Source organism: Branchiostoma floridae, chromosome 11, assembly GCF_000003815.2.
Source record: "Branchiostoma floridae strain S238N-H82 chromosome 11, Bfl_VNyyK, whole genome shotgun sequence".
NCBI classification, from domain to species: domain Eukaryota; kingdom Metazoa; phylum Chordata; class Leptocardii; order Amphioxiformes; family Branchiostomatidae; genus Branchiostoma; species Branchiostoma floridae.
In genome coordinates, this window is record NC_049989.1 from 5,944,935 (window position 1) to 5,963,703 (window position 18,769).

The 18,769-nt window shown below is 43.6% G+C and overlaps 1 protein-coding gene across 1 annotated transcript in view; it reads left to right on the top strand.

The window, feature by feature from the left end:
* Positions 1-18,201, top strand: part of LOC118426705 (neuropeptide FF receptor 2-like) — a 33,124-nt gene extending 14,923 nt beyond the window's left edge. Inside the window, exons 3-5 of the mRNA XM_035836237.1 lie at positions 3,595-3,909; positions 16,285-16,384; positions 16,869-18,201. Coding sequence (XP_035692130.1) covers positions 3,633-3,909; positions 16,285-16,384; positions 16,869-17,589 — 1,098 coding nt within the window. The 5' untranslated portion in view covers positions 3,595-3,632 and the 3' untranslated portion in view covers positions 17,590-18,201. The remainder of the gene's footprint in view (positions 1-3,594; positions 3,910-16,284; positions 16,385-16,868) is intronic.
* The last annotated feature ends 568 nt before the right edge of the window (positions 18,202-18,769 follow it).

Consider the following 18,769-nt stretch of genomic DNA (forward strand, 5'->3'; position numbering starts at 1 on the left):
GACGCTCGCTAGCCTACAAAATTAGAATCGAGGAAACTTCTCTCAATATTTGGTCGCAAGTGGGTTCTTTACATAAGCTGACCGCCGTAGCTCAACGTAGTCCAGTAGTTAGCGGACCTGCCTCTGCAACTAGCTAGATGCCGTAAATTCGATCTAGACTGCGTCGCTCACCCGATATTAGGCAAGTTAAGGGAAAGGGTCGTAGTCTTTAGGACGGGATGTTAAGCCATGGTCCACTGTTCATTGTGTTTCTCGAAAAGATCTAGGGGAATTTCCCGGTACGATGAACCTGTAAATACTGTACATATAGTCTGTCTTCTATGTCACGAGCAGTAAAAGAGTATCTCTTCAAAGAACTAAACTGGATCGATATCCACTTTCACGTTTCCAAGTACAACGAATATAGAGCGTAGTTCCCCTTACAGAGAAGTTCTAAGAAAACGGTTTCTTTTCAAAATGTGTGAGAGCTTTGTAAAGATGTATCGAATCAGCTGAATACGGTCGTTACGAAGCCGTTACACACGGGAAATCGCCGGGACTATACAAAGCCGCAGTGCTGCAGCTCTATGATAAATGGTCCAGAATCTTGTTACCGGTAAGATATTGGGTGACTAGGCCAACAACCGGCCCGGAATACTCAATATGTCTCGGTGAGTTTGGAACGAAGCAATCGCCTAATCTCCAAGCAGATGTTGGAGGTGGAAGGTCGTTTTCTGGTTGTCTACTGGCCTCAGTTTAAAAGACATTGCTACAAGACTCTCACCTAGACATTCTCTCAGTCTCAGTGTACCGAAAACCCGTACTGTTAGTATTAGCAAGTCCTTCCTCCATTGCGCAACCCGGCTCTGTAACAAGGCAATATCCCTGTAGTACCATCAACATTTAGCCGCATATTACGTATGGTTTATCAAACATGATTTTAATCAATTATTGTACTATGTTAATCAGAGTTAATGTTAATCAACAAATGATGCACGCGACCGATTGATTGATTGTTAATCAGAGTGTAAAAAGTTTATTTGTTTATTTGTTGTGAAGTCGTGCAATAAGGACTAAATTCGTGTGTATTGCCCTCGAGACCCTTACCAAATAAAACATTGACATTGAGATCTTCCACACCTAATATCTGCTTGGATATTACCCACCACCGTCCCCTCACATTGCACAGCAAAAGAACGTTTGATGAGTGCAAATAAAAACAACGTATTATCGCCCACTATGATAATCACGTCGTCACTTTTAATGGTGATTTGATATGACAGATTATGAGTGATTTAATCTAAAACGCTGACGCATGCATAAATAGATAATCACCTCAGTTATATGGATTTACACAAAGAGATGGAGGTCAGCGGTGTAGTGGCCTTTTGTCCTTGGAGATTTAGTGTATACGTGATTATAATTATACCGCCTATGCTCTGTCTTAAACTTGATGATACGCATTGCCTTTTATATAAGTCATTAAAAACCATAAAATCCTCATCTTGTTATGAACTGACGCCAATATGTAACTATATCTGTAGTCCTGGGTTAAACACCTTTTATGTTTTATAAATTATTTATAAACCACATATTTGCATGTCAAAAGGATGATGTTGTACATTGACGTCAACACTAACAGAAAACGAATAGATTAGATCCCTTGTCTGAAACCGAATTATACGTCTTCCGTCGTACCAATTCATTTAAGAATTTGCCTTCACTTTTTCTTTAAAGCGGATTACGCCTTCGTCACCATCGCTTGTCTAAGATTAGGTCATACACACAACACAGTCTGTAATCTCTTTACTTTAAAAGTAGGTCATTCGTCTGTACTCTTAACACTCATGTGATGAATACTTTATACAACATGGATTTCAAAGAAATTCCGCAAAATTTTTCTTGTAGACCGATGGGTAAATGCTTTTATAAAACACTGACATACTGAATTCGTGCCGTTAAACACGGTTGAACCTCGCCTTCCTTACATAAAGAATGTATTCTAAATTTATCTTCACTGTACGCCAAATAGCAGTTTACAGTATACTCATTAAGCAATTGGATCTGATTTCAGAAACAGTCAGACGTTTCAGATGGCATCCAAACCTTTCCTCTATTAGCAATATTATCCAACGGAGGATGGTACCCAGGCTAAGATCGTTATGCATCGGTGCATCTTTTTTAAGCCCCAAAAATGTCGTTCACATAAAAGAATCTCTAGCAGCGTCCAAAATGATGACAAGTAAGCTGTCAGAAATTATTCAAGGACGACCATAGCTTCCCCGAATCTGATCTATTCTCATCCCCATCATTCACCTACGAACTAACGTACCCTCCAGCTTACCGTCTAAAGATAGAATAGCATAACTGGCCTACGTGTGAAACGTATTCATGCAATTACAGTTTAATAAAGATGGTTCTGGAATAGCCGTCCCCTCATGTAGAGTGGATGATATACGGTTCTTTGAAGGTCTGGTCCGCTGTGCATCCCCATTATTCCATCTCGTTGAATGACGATTGATTTTTCTTTGTTGCCAACAGGATACATCAGTCTTCTTTATGTATTCTTCTCGTCATATTTCCAAACCAGGAAAGAGCAATAAATCTACTAGTTAGGTGTCGAATTGCGCGATATCCGATCCGGGAACGGCCACAGTTTTATTTTCTGCCGTATAATGAGGACCTTTGTGGTCGTATAAAGGCTTTTTTCCGATATCGAGAAAAAAGAGCTCCAAAGTATTCGTGCGAGACCTCGGTGGGAGTCCCAATATATTTTCAACATCAGGGCGCATTAAAAGTCAACCACTATTTAAGGTTGGTTCACTAGGTGTGTATGGGAGTCTTAGCAGGGCTCCACATGTTGCTGAAAAAAAAAATTGGAAAAATATAGCCAAATAATATGTCGTCGGAGTTTCGGTCGAAAATTCATCATACTCCTCGGACAGCTAACTCCGCTGGCATGTTACATTTGTATGTGCCTATATTTGTCCAATTTCTACTATTTTGCCAGCGACCCATGGAGCCTGGTGGAGGACCTTACTGGGTCTTGAATATATACGCACCTTTGAACCCGGCATAATGTCATAACACATTGAGTTTTACCACAGCAGCGTGGTTTTAGCCCAACCAGGAGTCCAGTTGCGTTCTGGATCATATGGATTGTGTGAAATCCTATTTGCTGCAGAAATTACATGTAGCTATAGCCGCGCACCGGCGTACAATAATCCTATTTTCACTGGCATCCCGGCTCTAGGTCTGTTCAGCCGCTAAATGTTGTACTAATCACAGAGGTTTGTGCAGGGGTGAGCGCACAATGTGGCTGTAATGCTAAATTGTGTTGTGTATCGTATTTGCCGACCAGCCACAGGGGATTAAAGTACAAATATATAGCTTTGTACCCTTTCTCCCCTTCTCCTTTATTGCGAGGGGAGTCTTTGCAAAGTGATTGGGACGAAGGAAGGTGAAAGTATATGTATGTATATACCCACCACAAAGTCCGTGTCCTTCCTCAGTCGCCGATGTGTGAGAAAGTAGGTAGCACCCTCCGTCCCGGTCGAGAGACTGTTGTCGCTATGATATATTTAATCACTTTTTTACCGTTGTATTTTTACACAGATTTGCTGTAAGACGCACATGTAGAGGCCGTTCCAGCCATGGACCATTTCGTCAACAACACGACCGTTACCGATGACGTCATGGACAACATCCCCCTCATGAAGCACTCCCCCCTGGTGGCCGCCATCTTCACGGCGTTCTACGTCATCATCTTCGTCATGGGCGTCACGGGCAACCTGCTGGTCTGCGTCGTCGTCATCAAGGACCGGAGCATGCGCACGGTGACCAACTACTTCATCGTGAACCTGGCCGTGAGCGACCTACTGGTCATGCTGCTCTGTCTGCCCGTCACCCTGGTGGACAACTTACTCACAGGTCGGTTGGTTTGTCTCTCATGATCAGTTTCTCTCAGTCTCTCTCTCTCAGTCTCTCTCTCCCAGTCTTTCTCTCTCTCTCTTTCTCTCTCTCTCTCTCTCGATCTTCTCGTGGAAGTTGAAAGTTAAAGGGAAAAGATCTATCTATCTATCTATCAATCTATCTCAACTCCCTTCTTCAGAAAGAATGACCAATTCAGTGTGACACGTGACTTTGTGGACACGTGATTCCAGCAATGGGTCAAAGAAGGTCAACGATGTATTGCAGATTGTCTCTGATTAGTGAAGGTATAAGGCGGAAAGTTCTGTAAAATGCATTTTTGTCATCATGGTTTTAAGCCAAATAGCCAGTTGTCTTTACAAGGCTTTGAAGCTGTTGCCCGTATTGACTGACAAAAAGTATACGATAGATGAAACATCACTAAAACAGGGCGGATTTACGTAGCATTGCTTTTTGGTTCAATACGTTGATAATGGGTTTTCCCATGGCTAAAGGTGAAAGGGTCCTTGAGTCCTTTAATTTCCGGTGATTCACGTCATCCTTTGGTGCGTGGGTCGGGCCTTGTCCCCCGCGTCACTTATCGACACAGAGTCTGAGATCTCAGGTTAAAAGGATAGCGACATGATGGTCACTTCATGAATTATCTAGTACCCGTTCGAGGCAGGGTGAAGTGCCGACTACTTTCTGTCGGAAAGAAATGCAGAGTTTTTCAGTGCTCAATAGCAGCACAACTCGAGAAGCTCTTGATAGATGTAGAAATAGAAATATCCAAATCCTGCTTTTTGTTTGTGTGCTAGACCAGTCATCCTCACCATCATCTTCGCCGCATGTATTAAAAACACTACGCCAGAGCTGACGAAAGACTAGTGCACTATACGGTTCTTGACCTTATTTCCACAGCCACACCACACTTTACTGTATGCAACCACAGTTGAATATGATTACATACACTACAACCTGTAGCCAATGTGCCATAACAGTTGTGTCCAGCATTTTGTAAACGTTATCTTCCGCCACCTTTGCTGCTTTATGTTGTATTTGGTTGAACTGACACCCATATATTAAGCTGGTTCATTCCGACAACCGACTCCTCCAATTCAGCCATATTGGAATAAAGTCTCTTCAAGTTAACTACACTTGTGTCGCCCACGAGGCGTTCCTTTGGCGGACGTCCTTCTACTAAACTGGCGTTAATCGAACAAAGTTAACTTGCTAGAGGGAGAGAGAGAGAAATGTCCTACAGAGGACAGAGGGACGCGGTGACGAACAGCACGTCAACCCTCAGCAAGGCAACTCTCTATAAGCCGTGATAAATTACACAGTCTCGGCTTATTACAGGATCCAATTTCACGTCCCGACGGGGTCACCTTTGTCATTACATTGGGCTTAAAGCATCACCTGTCTACTGTTGATGACATTGACTCTTCATAAGCCGTAAAGACATTGGTCACAATAGGAGCTGGGTGACTTTTAAGAAGCTCAGCAAGGGGTTGTGAGTAGGGGCATATTTCACATTCATCTTCGAATCATCGTTACCACATCATAGCCTCTAATGATTGTAAGAAACTTATCCCATACTACAACTCCTGTATTAGTTAGATAAGCCTTAAGGTAAGTAATAGCACTGTAGTTATGTTGATGTCATACTTTGTACCTCGTACAAGTGTTGTGCAATAAAGTTATGTATCATATTATGTATCGAACCATAGCATATCATATCAAGAAGTATAGCGAACCCCAGAGTCAGAGTTATGCACTATACTACAGCTTTGGAAAGGACGGGCCAACGGGCACCGTTTAACTAAGGAAAGACAAATGTATATCTTATATCTTTCCAACCTGTCCAGAAATATAATGTTTTGCTTGGAAATAGCTTTTCTTTGAATTTCGATAAGATGATATCACATCCTGTGAATAAATATACGGCTGTGAAATAATGCAATACTCGCAAGGATATCCATGCTTAAAGCTATTTCTATGCAAATGGAGGATTGGGACCAGTACTGGGCTTGGGTCCCCGTCCGTGTAAAAACTTAAGGAAAGGTCTAATTACTCATTACAGGATTGTGATTGTAATAATTTCCACTTCCCCTGGCTGCTATCGCTCGATGTAATGTCAAACGTCGCAGGGAGAGGTTATACGGATAATTAAGAAAGACGTTCCATCATATATTTATCCTCCCGGGTAGCAAAACTGTTCTTGGCACAGTTACCCTATCTTTACCCTATCTGAGCTGTTTGGAGAAAGACAACTGTTTCGGTAAAGATAGGGGGTGTTTATGAACAAATTATGTTTGAAGTTTTAGATTTTTGTGTGCTTTCTTATTCTTCATTCCATGCATTTCTGTGTACTTGTACGAACTATGGTCACTGGCAGAAAAAAATTCAAACACTCCGCAACATACCTAAATATATTACAGCTACATTTATTCTGGCTCTTCAGCTAATTTCCGTAAACGGTCCATTCGCAATAGTCAATGCAATATCGTAGAAGTGTATTAGCACGCTCGTCAACACCAAGATGTTTCGAGGTGTAGAGGATTATCGTTTTAGGATTGGGCTTTATGAGCCGTTTGTAAACCCGAGCTGGTGAACTTTCTATTTCCATTTCTTCCCTTTATCATGATGTTATTGTAAGTTTGCAATTGAAATGTTGCTGTCTATGCACTTTTACATCTTTGAGTGTGAGATGGCATCGACCAGCTTGCGGTCGACCGTTTCAAATGACAACCGTTCTTCTACGGTGACGTCTTCTACTTCTCACCTTTCTTTCTTTCTTTCTAAACCGACCCTTTATTGTGCCAACCAGCGACCCTTTATTGTACCTCCATCATACATTTGTCATTGACTTTTATGAATACGGTTTTCCCAGCGGTCTGGAGTAGACTCCAAAGTATTGCCCCGAGTTCTGCAGACGCATTACCAAAAAACCTTATAGCCATCGAAAATTCACGATCCATGCCATAATATTCCAACAAAGTACTAAAATGTGATGTTTTGTGCTTCATAAAATACTCCCACTCCCCCAATCTTATTCCACAACATCACGGCCCAAAGCAATATCATTGGCAGTAGTTACAGCCACTCCTATGAAAAATGATATCAGTGTCGAAACATATACTGAGCTGTAAGAATGTATACTTTTCCCTATCGACTTGTGGGTAGGCTGTAAATAACACCAGGTGCGAGGACATGATATGAACAGGAATATTTCATGGTCTTTACTTTCAAACGTCCGTGTTATTTCTGAAATGTCAGCCAGCAAAAAGGTTTGCAGATTCTCATGAGGAGACTCACTCAGCACAGACGGGGGGCGATATAGTCTTCTTGGCACCTTTGTGACCCATTGCTAATGTCATGTATCCTGAAGGTCACGTGCGACATGCTATGGTCATTTGACTCTGATGAAAGCTCCGACAGTCTCGAATTTCTCAAAACTATGCCGGTCTAAATGAAGATAGAAATTTCCTGAAAGGTCTTCGTTACGCATTTGCACCTTTGCGACTGTGTCCATAGGGTCCCCGGCCGGGCTCTGAAGCCGTCCGTGCCCAAAAATAGTCCGGTAGCAACGGGGCTACGTAGAGGTCACCCCCGAAAGTAAAAAAAAAACAGCCCGTAAACTCCCAGGGGCTTTTTTTTCAATTGTGACCGAAGCGTTACACAGACGCTTGGATCAGGCAAGCTAACTGGATAGCTTTTGGATACTAGTACGATTAGACGTTTCATGTAACATCCTTTGGTGAGTGTCTGAACAGGATTTCTGGTTCACCTGCTTAGATCATTATCGAGCCTCATGCTCACACTCAGTGAGTCGGACTTGTCTCAGTCATGATGTTTCTGGCTCAGGGAGAAGACATGCTGTTCCAGTCGTGCTTAGGTAATCCATAACATCGTTCAGCTGTCCCAGTAGTAATAGGTAATCCATAACATTAAAGTGATCACTGAGTAAGTAGTTGAGGGCCTAGAAGTGGTCTCTTGGCCTTGCACTCAACATCGTGTGATACCTTACGTACTGACGTGTAAATCCATACACTTAAGTGAGTGACCTACACATGCGTTGCTAAAGGTTATTGTATCAAAAGTCAAACCCAATCTTACTTCTCGATCTGGACACTTTTGCTCTGAACTTCTTCACTTACATAAAACATCGTGACCATTCACCAAACAATTCATGCCCTGATATGACTTCAAACGAATTATTCCCATCCTCTCCCCGGAAAGGGCTTGGTTCCCTCGGCACTGATCCGAGACAGCGTTCCGCCGAAATCACGTAAACGAACGCTTGATCCTTTTCATTGGTTATTGCCCGGGAGAATGCCCCCGTCAAATTGATATCCACGGACGGGAGATTTGCAATATCCGCTTTCAACAGTCATACGTCAGACCATAGGTCTTTGACACAGGCGTTGTCCGCGGTGAATTTTTTGGCGACGCCCTCAAGGGCGAGGCCTTCTCCTCAGAGTCGTGTGTGAAATTTTCCGTTATTACACGGTAGTGATGTTGACTGAGTCATCGGCTATTTGTACATCTATCACAAAAGCTATTTGCGTCCTTTCTCATTTCATAAAAATGGCAGAACAAGATGGTGGAATAAGGGGTAAGCACAGAGAGAGAGACAATGAGAGAGTTGAGGGTTACACATATAGGATAGACACAGAGAGAGAGAGAGAGAGAGAGAGAGAGAGAGATCTGCACTGCTCTACAATACGTGTCATGATCTTTACTCAATTGAGACGTCTGTCTCCACATCAAGGCAGATCCGGAATGTTTACACCGATGCAGTTAGAGTTAACAGATGACACCTGCCATTAACCAGTCAGCTGGATACTGAATACTGGATTATGCATACTCTCCATGCAGAGGTTAGGCTCCGGCTGTTTTTTTAACGTTTTTTTAGTCGTTTTTATCGGGCTTTTTTTATATCTTATTTAAAAAACAGCCAGAGCCTAACCTCTGCTAGGAGAGTAAGTTATGCATGCATATTGATTTTTGTCAACAGACGCCGATTGACGCATTTACAAGCGTTGAAACTTGGTATCAGTTATCTGGTGCGAATCCTTTACGTGTTCGATGGAGCTTTGCAAATGATAGTGGCGAGGTGTGACGGCAAACTTTGCCGGGTAAATTTTTTTTTTTTTTTTAAGTAGTATCAACTAATAAATAAAACCTTTCACGGTTTACGATCTGTGGCATTAAGGTGGTAGATTGCTTCTCTGATGTTAACGATTTCTCTGCCTACAATGTGATGAACTGAGGTCTCTGGAGGTTATGGCAAGGAAAATCTTCGTTAGTCTAAAGAATTACAACGCTGTGCTGATTAAATCGTAAAGCTGGCAGGTCTGACAAATTGCAGACTATGCGTTTCTTAACGGTTCGAAACAGGCATTAATTTACGTTACACTTAGATAAGGGCAAATGTAGAATAACACACTACACACGCACATACAGGGAGAAAAAGGCAGAGAGAGTGGAAGTAAGAGAGAGAGAGAGAGAGTGCGAGAAGGAGAGATTTACATCAATGCCCTACAGATTGAATTGCAAAGCAACAGCTGCTTTATTACTGGGGCGTTTAAGGACTAGTAGTTGGCATCCTAAGGTTGTTGCAAGCTGGATCATGTTCAGTACGTAACCGGACAAGTACATGTTACATCCCGGTCGTACAAATTGAATGGAGAAAAGCAACAGCTGTTTCATTACTGGTGGCGTTTAACGACCAATATCCGGCATATTAAGGTCGCCCATCGTCGAATCACGTTAGAATAAGAGCTCTTTAGCACGGTTTTAAAGGGTCCGTCTTTGATGAAACCAGACGCCGTAATAGTTATCTCCGGTCAGAAAGTTCAAACCATTATGACAAATGGATTTTCTCAGAAACTTGACACGAGACTCTCTGGTTCGTAGACTGATTGGGGCAACCTCTGCGATCTACAACTAAACGTGGTCTGCATAAAATGGTAAATATAAAAAGCGTCGAATAGCTGAGACCATTACGGAAAGGTCACCGCCGTTCTACCCAATTCTGTTTTACGAGTGATCCATCATTCGCAACGAAGATAAAGAGATGTACTGTTTAAAGTCAGAGAAACCATACATGTATATGTACAGTAACTATATACATTTTATGGAGAAAATATGGCACACCGTGGAATCACGCTGTGGGAGATTGCAGCGGCAGGCGAGATATTTCCTCTAATGCATTTGCAAAACACAGTGTAACATGATTACCCAGAATTGTCATGCTAGTCTTGTGCACTGCGACTTTGACAGTAATCGAATATGTGTATGCCTAGTGAATAGAGCTACGCCGGGAAGCTCACCCCACCTAACCCCCACCTGAGTCCGTATTACCGGTACAACATCAAAGTCAGCCGCATCCCATCCAATTTACTGATCAGAAAAGACATAAAAACCTCGATGTCACGCCAAATCACAGAGACAATTGCGGCGTCTTCAGAACTCTTAAATGAGTGGCTTAATGGACTACACTTTCTTCATTGATTAAATCGTGAGCATTATGCTGGCTTCTACGGGTCTAATATATTATAACCAAATCAAACTCGTCTAAGCCACCGCAGCAAATAGGATTGTGAAGTACAGCAATTGTACTGTAGCCGCTGTGCCGTTTCATTTGGTGTTACCGCAAAGAGACAAAGATTTCCAACCAAAGCTATCAAAACTTTCCCATCGCTTTGTGGTGCTTTATGGCTTCATATAACCATGTACAAACTTGGAAAGAATCGGGGTATTTATAGCCAGTGTAGACATATTGGCAATGCGAAATAGATGTCATATGCCGTAAACGTTATATGGCGATGGAAACACGTCTGCGAATAACCTAGTAATAACAGACCTTGCTGAGTGAACACCTCGGCTGTGATATTACATTGTCAGTCAAGGGTATTTCCGCAAAACTGAATGTACAGTAATGGCACACCACACGTCATAGCTACATATGGCCAATATCTTTGTCAAGTGCAGATGTCAATAACGTTTGCATGCGGCACTTTTATATTACGAATCGATTTATCATATGTTTTATAACCGTGAATGTACGCTGGTGCTATATTGTCTATGTCTGTGAAGGTTTCAGTAGGCGGTCTGAGTCGAGCCAAACAGGGATGCAATCAGCAGAAACAGCACTTGGCTCAAGCAAATATCAAATACATGTATGGCGATCTACAAGCTACATTGGAAGTTGCTATCTGAAAAATAATCAGTAGACAGACACTGGCAACCTTTGCTATCCTGGGTACCATCCTCAGGACAGTAGTAATACCCCCTTTCCACTAGGACGGCGCTCTCACGACGCTCCCTCTGCGACCTCAAATTGGCTAGAGCGCGGTGAGAGCGCGGTGAGATCGCCAAGGTCGCCATGAGAGCGCGCAGAGATCGCGGTGGAAGCGCCATGGTCGCCATGGTCGCCATCACCTCCGCGACTGTTTTGAACCTGCTCAAAACAGTCGCCGTGAGAGCGCCGTGGACGGCGATCCAACGAAGAGCGCAGAGAGAGCGCCAAGGGAGCGCGGTGAGAGCGCCATGAGCGCCAACAGAGCGCACAGCGAGCGCGGCGAGCGCAATAGGCCTTAGCAGTGGTTTATGATACCAATTTATCTAGGACGGCGCTCTCACCGCGCTCTCTCTGCGCTCTCGACTGCGGTTTGTGAAGAAGTATATTTGACACAGACAGAAACCGGTGAGATGTCCAAAATCTACCGGTGATGTACAATTAAACAAACTGAGATGGAATAAATGAGGTTTAAAAACAAAAGTTTATCATTTCTCAACTTATTTTTGATGACATTAGATTTTCTTGCTCTTCACCTGTACATTTAGATTATTTAAGTCCTATTTTCAATAATTCGAAGTGTTTCAGTGTATGCTTTACAGTAATAACGTGGCATGATAAAGAAATTCATAGTGATAAAGCTACATGACATATTTAAGAAAAAAGCAGCAAGACAAACATGTATATTTCAAGCTGAGTGACTGTACAGTGACCAAAATTCGATTTGATTACAGCCTTGATTTTATACTTTGAATGTTGTGTATGACGTAAAAGGATGACTTCAAAGATACCAAAATACACTTTTCTCTGAAATTCGTTGAGTAATGTTTCGAACCTTTGCTAGCTCATAAAAAGATGCTGACATTTGAGTTTTTCGTCGCGGTGAGAGCGCGCTGGGGTCGCCGGAGAGATTCCACTAGAGCAGCTTTTTCCGGCGTCGCGGCGCTCTCACCGCGCTCTGGCCATATTTCCATCGCAGCGAGAGCGCCGTGAGAGCGCCGTCAAGTGGAAAGGGGGCCTAACCACTGACCCAATCTTTACATGAGGTTAGCAAGCGAAAGTATTGAGCTAGCTGTTACTATGGAGGATGGTACCCAGGCTATATCTTTGCTGCCAACAACTTGATATATTATCAATTTCTTTTTCCGAAATCACACCGCAGGACTCCAAGAAATTCAGGGTCATTATCGTCAGGATGTGCGGAAACAGGAATTATCTTTTCACTCCTTTCAATCGGGTTGTCTTCGAATGTGGCGCTTTTCTCAACTGTTTGATGTGTACATCCGCCGTCGTTATGTCCGTTTTGTCGCTCTCCGGACCTGTATACTAATAATATATAAAGTAACAAAGATTACAAGCCGGCATTCACTTCAGAGTCATTTTTTGTTGCTTTTCCGCCCTTCCACATGGCAATACTGGAGATGTATGATAACTCTGCATTGTTTAAACTACAGTCTCTGATCATGAACTCTAGTTACGGTTCGTTGACATTTCAGTTTCGTAAACCGCCCTGTAGGATTTCTCATGGATATAGTCGATCAATTGTTTCCGTGCTGTGTAATTGGGCCTGTGTGGGTTTGATGGAAAAGAAGCTTTACAACACATCCAAGGATACCACTGACACAGCCATGTTATTGTTGCATGATGCCCGTCATATAGCCTTGGCGCATTTTCCGCCAGCTCAGAGGATCAACACACATGTGACACGGTACAGCGGAGAGCGAGTAGGATCAGGTCTGGTTGGTGTAAAGTCTGTACATTGGGTCACAACGGGATTTGGGAGATTTTTTGCGACCTTTACAACTTGTTATATAGGATTTCGTATGCATGACTCTGGAAATATGGTCTTACTGAGGTGTTGAGTATTCATGTGACCTCTATATTCCGTGCGAAACTAGCCAGGGTCGGTGCAGATCCGTGGATGTAATCGCCTCTGCTTTCCGTCATGTCATTTTGTCCCGATGAACCAGCCATGTTAGGGTTTGATAAGGATTTTATGAGGGAAAATGGCGCTGTGATTACCCACGTCAGCCATCTCAATCCGCCTACTTGTGTTCTCTTTAACCTCACATGCAGAACTATATACATCCGCGTTTTATGGTTCAAGAAAGATCGAAGTAATACTGCATACAGCTGACTGACTTTGGTAAACTTCCTCTTATATAACCCCTCCATTGCCTGCTGGCATTTTGTAGCATTTTTGGCTGGCTTGGCAGAGGATTATAAAGATTTCCATGGATATTAACTATATCAGTAAAAAAGACTTACCAGAACTATGTTGAGACGATTATGATACGGACTCCCAAATCTCTTAGATAACTCCCTGGTGCATAGTCATGTAATTACCCTTTTAAAAGGATTGATTAAAATCCAAGTATCCTCTACCGTGCCGTGCCATGTGTTGATCCTAGAAGCTGGCACGTTCAACCCGAAGGTGGCCTTATTCTGCAGTAACGGCTCCGTAATATCAGAAATAACCATTTACCGGCGGTGTGAAAGCCCCTTGTCAATCAAACTGCACATGCCTTATTACTCAGAAACAAGCTGATTGGCTGAAAATCCAAGTATTAACGCCCAATCAAAAGTTCACGTTTCTTTGGGAGGCATGCACAACGTGCTAGGGCTGAGAATGGGGTAAAACATTGATTACGTCTTTTCCTTTTGAAAGGGCAAGGACGACCAAAAGCGCGACCAAAAGTCAGTCTGAAGAGAAATACTTTAACAGATTGCTGAACATAACGTTATATGATGCCGGTATATCTCGTTACATCTGAGCAATGCAGACAATATTCATATCACTTATGAATTCAGACAAAACTTTGATTGTAAAAACTATCTATTCCACCATTTTCAGTATCACAAAGAGGTAAGAAGAAGTCAAGCTATCTTGATAGAATGTGATTCTTGTTTTGGTTGACATTGTAAACATTTCATGTACCTGTCAACTATCATTCTGTTGCAACCTGTACTTGAGGTCTTCATTCATTTATTCATCCATTGATCAGTGCTTTTGATACCTAGCCTTGATAATTTTACATGTTCTGCACAAAGATCAATCAGACTTTCGAAAAATGTCCGAGGAGGAAGTCCTTTCACTTTCACATATCCGACATCCTGTTTGAATGAGCTGGAGTAGAGGCGGGTGAATACGGTGCGATTGTGCCTCATAAACCGTTACTTGAACCACAACACCGCCCTCCCATTCAGACAGAACGTCGGATATGTGAAAGCGAAAGGAAAGCGTTCGCCCACGATGATGCCCACTCACACAATTCATGTTGTACCTCCAAGGACATTTTGTATACTACTAATTTCCTTGGTCCACGGATCCAACTCTGCACATACAGTGGCTTCGTCTCTCTCGTTCTGTGCAATCGTAAAAACAACATGAGATGATTATACATACACTGTCATGAATATCTGGGGAGGAACTAGAATATACAAAGCACCCTGTTATAACGTTTTTTCTTCTAGAGCTCAATGTACAAGGCGACCCTCAAAGAAGGTAGGGGTCTAGGGCGAACGGACTTTGATTGAGGCCGTATATCCCCTGCAGTACTGATGATTGTCCGTTACCTTCATGGTATCGGCATCGTTAGGCGCAACAATATAGGGTTCTTGTGGCGTTACTGTGGAGTTACTGATAGAGCGTTCGGCTCGGAATCGAAAGGTCTCGAGTTCGATACCCACCATGCCCCGACGTTGTGCCCTTGGGAAAGGCACTTAACATAACTTTCCCTGACGGTGGAGTGACGCCCATCGAGCCTCTTCAGCTCATCTGTCTAATTGTGTACCAAAAGAACACTACGGATTTGGTGCGCGAATGTGCCAACATCTGCAATTTGGTCTCCCACCAAGAAACATTAAACTATCATAAAGGGTTTTTCCTGAGTGACCATGCCATAAGCCGCCGTCAGCGGAAAACGTTTCCCGAATGCCCAACACATTTCCTTTCGCGTGCCGGTAACTGGACGTTATCACTGACTCCAGCCGTTTCCAGAAATCGTAAAATTTCAGGCCGCATTGGCAGGTTGGTCTAATTGGCACATTCGCAGCAATGATTTTTGTCTAGCTGATAAAGTCACTGAAACGCTGCCCTCTTTTGTCCAGCACGAAACCGAATACAAAAAGGGACAGAACCAGCTTTGTTCGGAAAGAAGGAAGTATTACGCTATGAAGCATTAATAACGAATAGGTGTTGACACGTCTTTTTGAAACAGTTCCTCGCTCTCAGCAGACGCTGGCGCCGGTGCGTCGTCTGATACGTTTCCCTACCTGCAGCGTCGCTGAGTAAACTACATCAGATAACGTGTTATCGTGGAAAGTAGGAGACGCTATATGCGGGGTTAAGCCTACATGAAGACGAAATGGCCATGGTTGGAATTTGTAGTCGTTCCGTGCGGAACGGGCCGTCATCATATAGATTGACTCCATGGAATTCCGTTATACCTCAGTGGCCAGCTTTTGTCTATTGGTTTTGATTTTGATCTTAATTATCAAAGTTTTCGTTAGCTTTAGAAGCAAATGGGAATAACGTATTCGTGGACGGAGAGATACTGTTGAAATGATAATGAACCCGTAAGAAGCCTGGAAGAAAAACAAGTGCAAACACTAGAAAACGTAGTACAAACTAGCCTCCTTCACCGGCGTCAGGAGAAATGCCGGGAAAGGAATATATACCAGGAAGCTTGTACGGGCCCTCAGTATTCCTTTCCCGGCATATTTTCCTTTCCCGGCGTATTCCCGCTTAAAATCGCTTAAAAAAACTTACGCCAAGGCCCCAGAGACGCCGGTGAAGGAGGCTAAGTACAAACCTCTTTAAGTTTAAGTTCCTGTTGTTAGACCGGAAGAATATATCTCAGATCAGTGACCTTTAACAAGAAGTTCATCAACATTCTAAATCCCTCGGAGACCTTAAGATGTATGCGAAGGTCTCCAAGTAAAGGTTGCAATTTTCTTATCATATTTCTAATCAGGAACTCCATACAAGTCTGGTAATCCTTTTCAGGCATCAGCCTCTCCCGTCGCTGCCGACAATCAAGGCTTGGCACCATGAGAGTAAAATTGTGTTATTCCTCTCCTCCTCTCAGGGTGGCGGTTTGGGCAGGCGATGTGCAAGCTGTATCCCGTCATCCAAGGCGCGACCGTGGGCGCGTCACTCTTCACCCTCGTCGCCATTGCCGCGGACAGGTACGGAGAGTTGGGAAAATTGAATGAAACCACTTTGTAACCCAAGTGCTAAACATAGGTACCACCCGAACCTATAGTGTCCGAAACAGTTTGCGAAAACACAGGTGTCGGCCATAGGTACCACCCGAATCTACAGTGTCCGAAACAGTTTGCTATAACACAAGTGTCGGACATATGTACCACCCGAATCTATAGTGTCCGAAACAGTTTGCTATAACACAAGTGGCGGACATATGTACCACCCGAATCTATAGTGTCCGAAACAGTTTGCTAAAACACATGTGTCGGACATATGTACCACCCGTATCTAGATTTATCATGTCCGAAACAATTTGGTGACAAAAGTGTTGGACATAGGTACCACCCGTGTCTACAGTGTCCAAAACAGTTTGCTATAACACAAGTGTCAGACAAAGGTACCACCCTGATATATTGTGTCCGAAACAATCTGGTGACAAAAGTGTTCTTATGTTGTTCACATTAGATACAAGGCCGTGCTCCACGCCACATCCAAGAAGCTGTCCGGGCTCCACACCCTGTGCGTGGTGGTGCTGGTGTGGGCGCTGGCAGTGGCCACCATGATCCCGCAAGGCCTCGTCCGCCGAGAGACCTGGTACTACCTGACCAACGGCAACCTCCTGGCAACCTGTACCGAGAAGTGGCAAACGGACATCTACCGAAAATTGTACACCGGTAGCCTGTTCATGATCTGTTACGCCATCCCTCTGATTGTAGCCATCGTGCTGTATGTCCGAATCGGCTACCGGATCCGAAAGCCGCGACGAAGCTTCCACCTGAGCTCCAGCCCGCAGCGAGCAAGGGTGTCCGCGCGAAAAGTGGCCGTCATCAAGATGTTGACGACGGTGGTGATCCTGTTCGCGGTGCTGTGGCTGCCCCTGCAGACCGTCTTCATGGTCTCGGACTTCGCTGACGTCACGGAGGCACAGAAGTACGTCATCTTCGTCTACATCTATCCCATCGCCCATTGGCTGACGTACATGAACAGCGCGCTCAACCCGGTGGTTTATGGGTACTTCAACAACAACTTCCGCGAGGCGTTCCACAGCCTGATCTCCACATGGCGGAAGAACGTGGGGTTGAACAGTATGCGTAAGAAGGCCTTCATCATGTCCCGTCGCCTCACACGAACCACCAAGACCCCGACCTCTCCCACTCAACAGATACAGCTCACTACCATAAACTAAAGCCTCCATCACAAACATCGTACGGCATGAGTACGGCAGCACATTAAAGACAGTCTTGGGACAGCCATGGGGCTAGTGTACAAATTTTAGCTTTCCTGGTTTGGAACGGAAAAGCTTGTCATGGATCCTAGTCGGTTGTGTCCCAGCCTCTCCGAAAGTTGTGTGACAAAAAAAAAATCAGAATAAGACTGATTGCGTTAAAGTATGGCATTTCCTAACATTCAAGCAGTGGTATGGCATGTGGTTGGTTCCGTACCTTCTTTTGCTTAACGTATTTTAAGTTGTATATCTATTTCTATTCTATCATTAGCGCATCAATTAAAAGGATAACAAAACGGCCAGACAGATTCGCAGAAAAAAATAAAGCCAAACGTCTACTTGCATATTTTGACCTTCCTACCCTGAAAAATCCGCCCGTTTCAACAAGGCTCATTGTGATATTCGAATATCGAATATTGCGACCTGTACTTATATTTTCGCAAACTGATAATACAGAAAACGTCACGATTCTATGAGTATGACGGATGGAGCGCGTAGATACTCACGCACACAAACATACATGAATATATATATATATACATACACACACACGCACACACGCGCACACACATACGCACGCACACACACATACACACACAAACACATACGCACACACGCGCACACACACCACACACACACACACACACACACACACACACACACACACACACACACGCATACATACATACATACATACATACATACATACATACATACATAGAGTGACCAAAAGTTGCAATTGATGCTGACAACAGCATGGTTGAACTACATCAAGACCAACCGAATCTATAGTGTCCGAAACAGTTAGCTAACACAAGTGTCGGACATAGGTACCACCCGGATCTATAGTGTCCGAAACAGTTAGCTAACACAAGTGTCGGACATAGGTACCACCCGGATCTATAGTGTCCGAAACAGTTAGCTAACACAAGTGTCGGACATAGGTACCACCCGGATCTATAGTGTCCGAAACAGTTAGCTAACACAAGTGTCGGACATAGGTACCACCCGGATCTATAGTGTCCGAAACAGTTGTCGGACATAGATACCGGCGTTTTCAAGATTCTGGAAATGGATTATGCCTCTTTCGGGACATTCAGAATATGTGGTCAGTAGTGTCTTGAAATCAGAGTAACGTGTA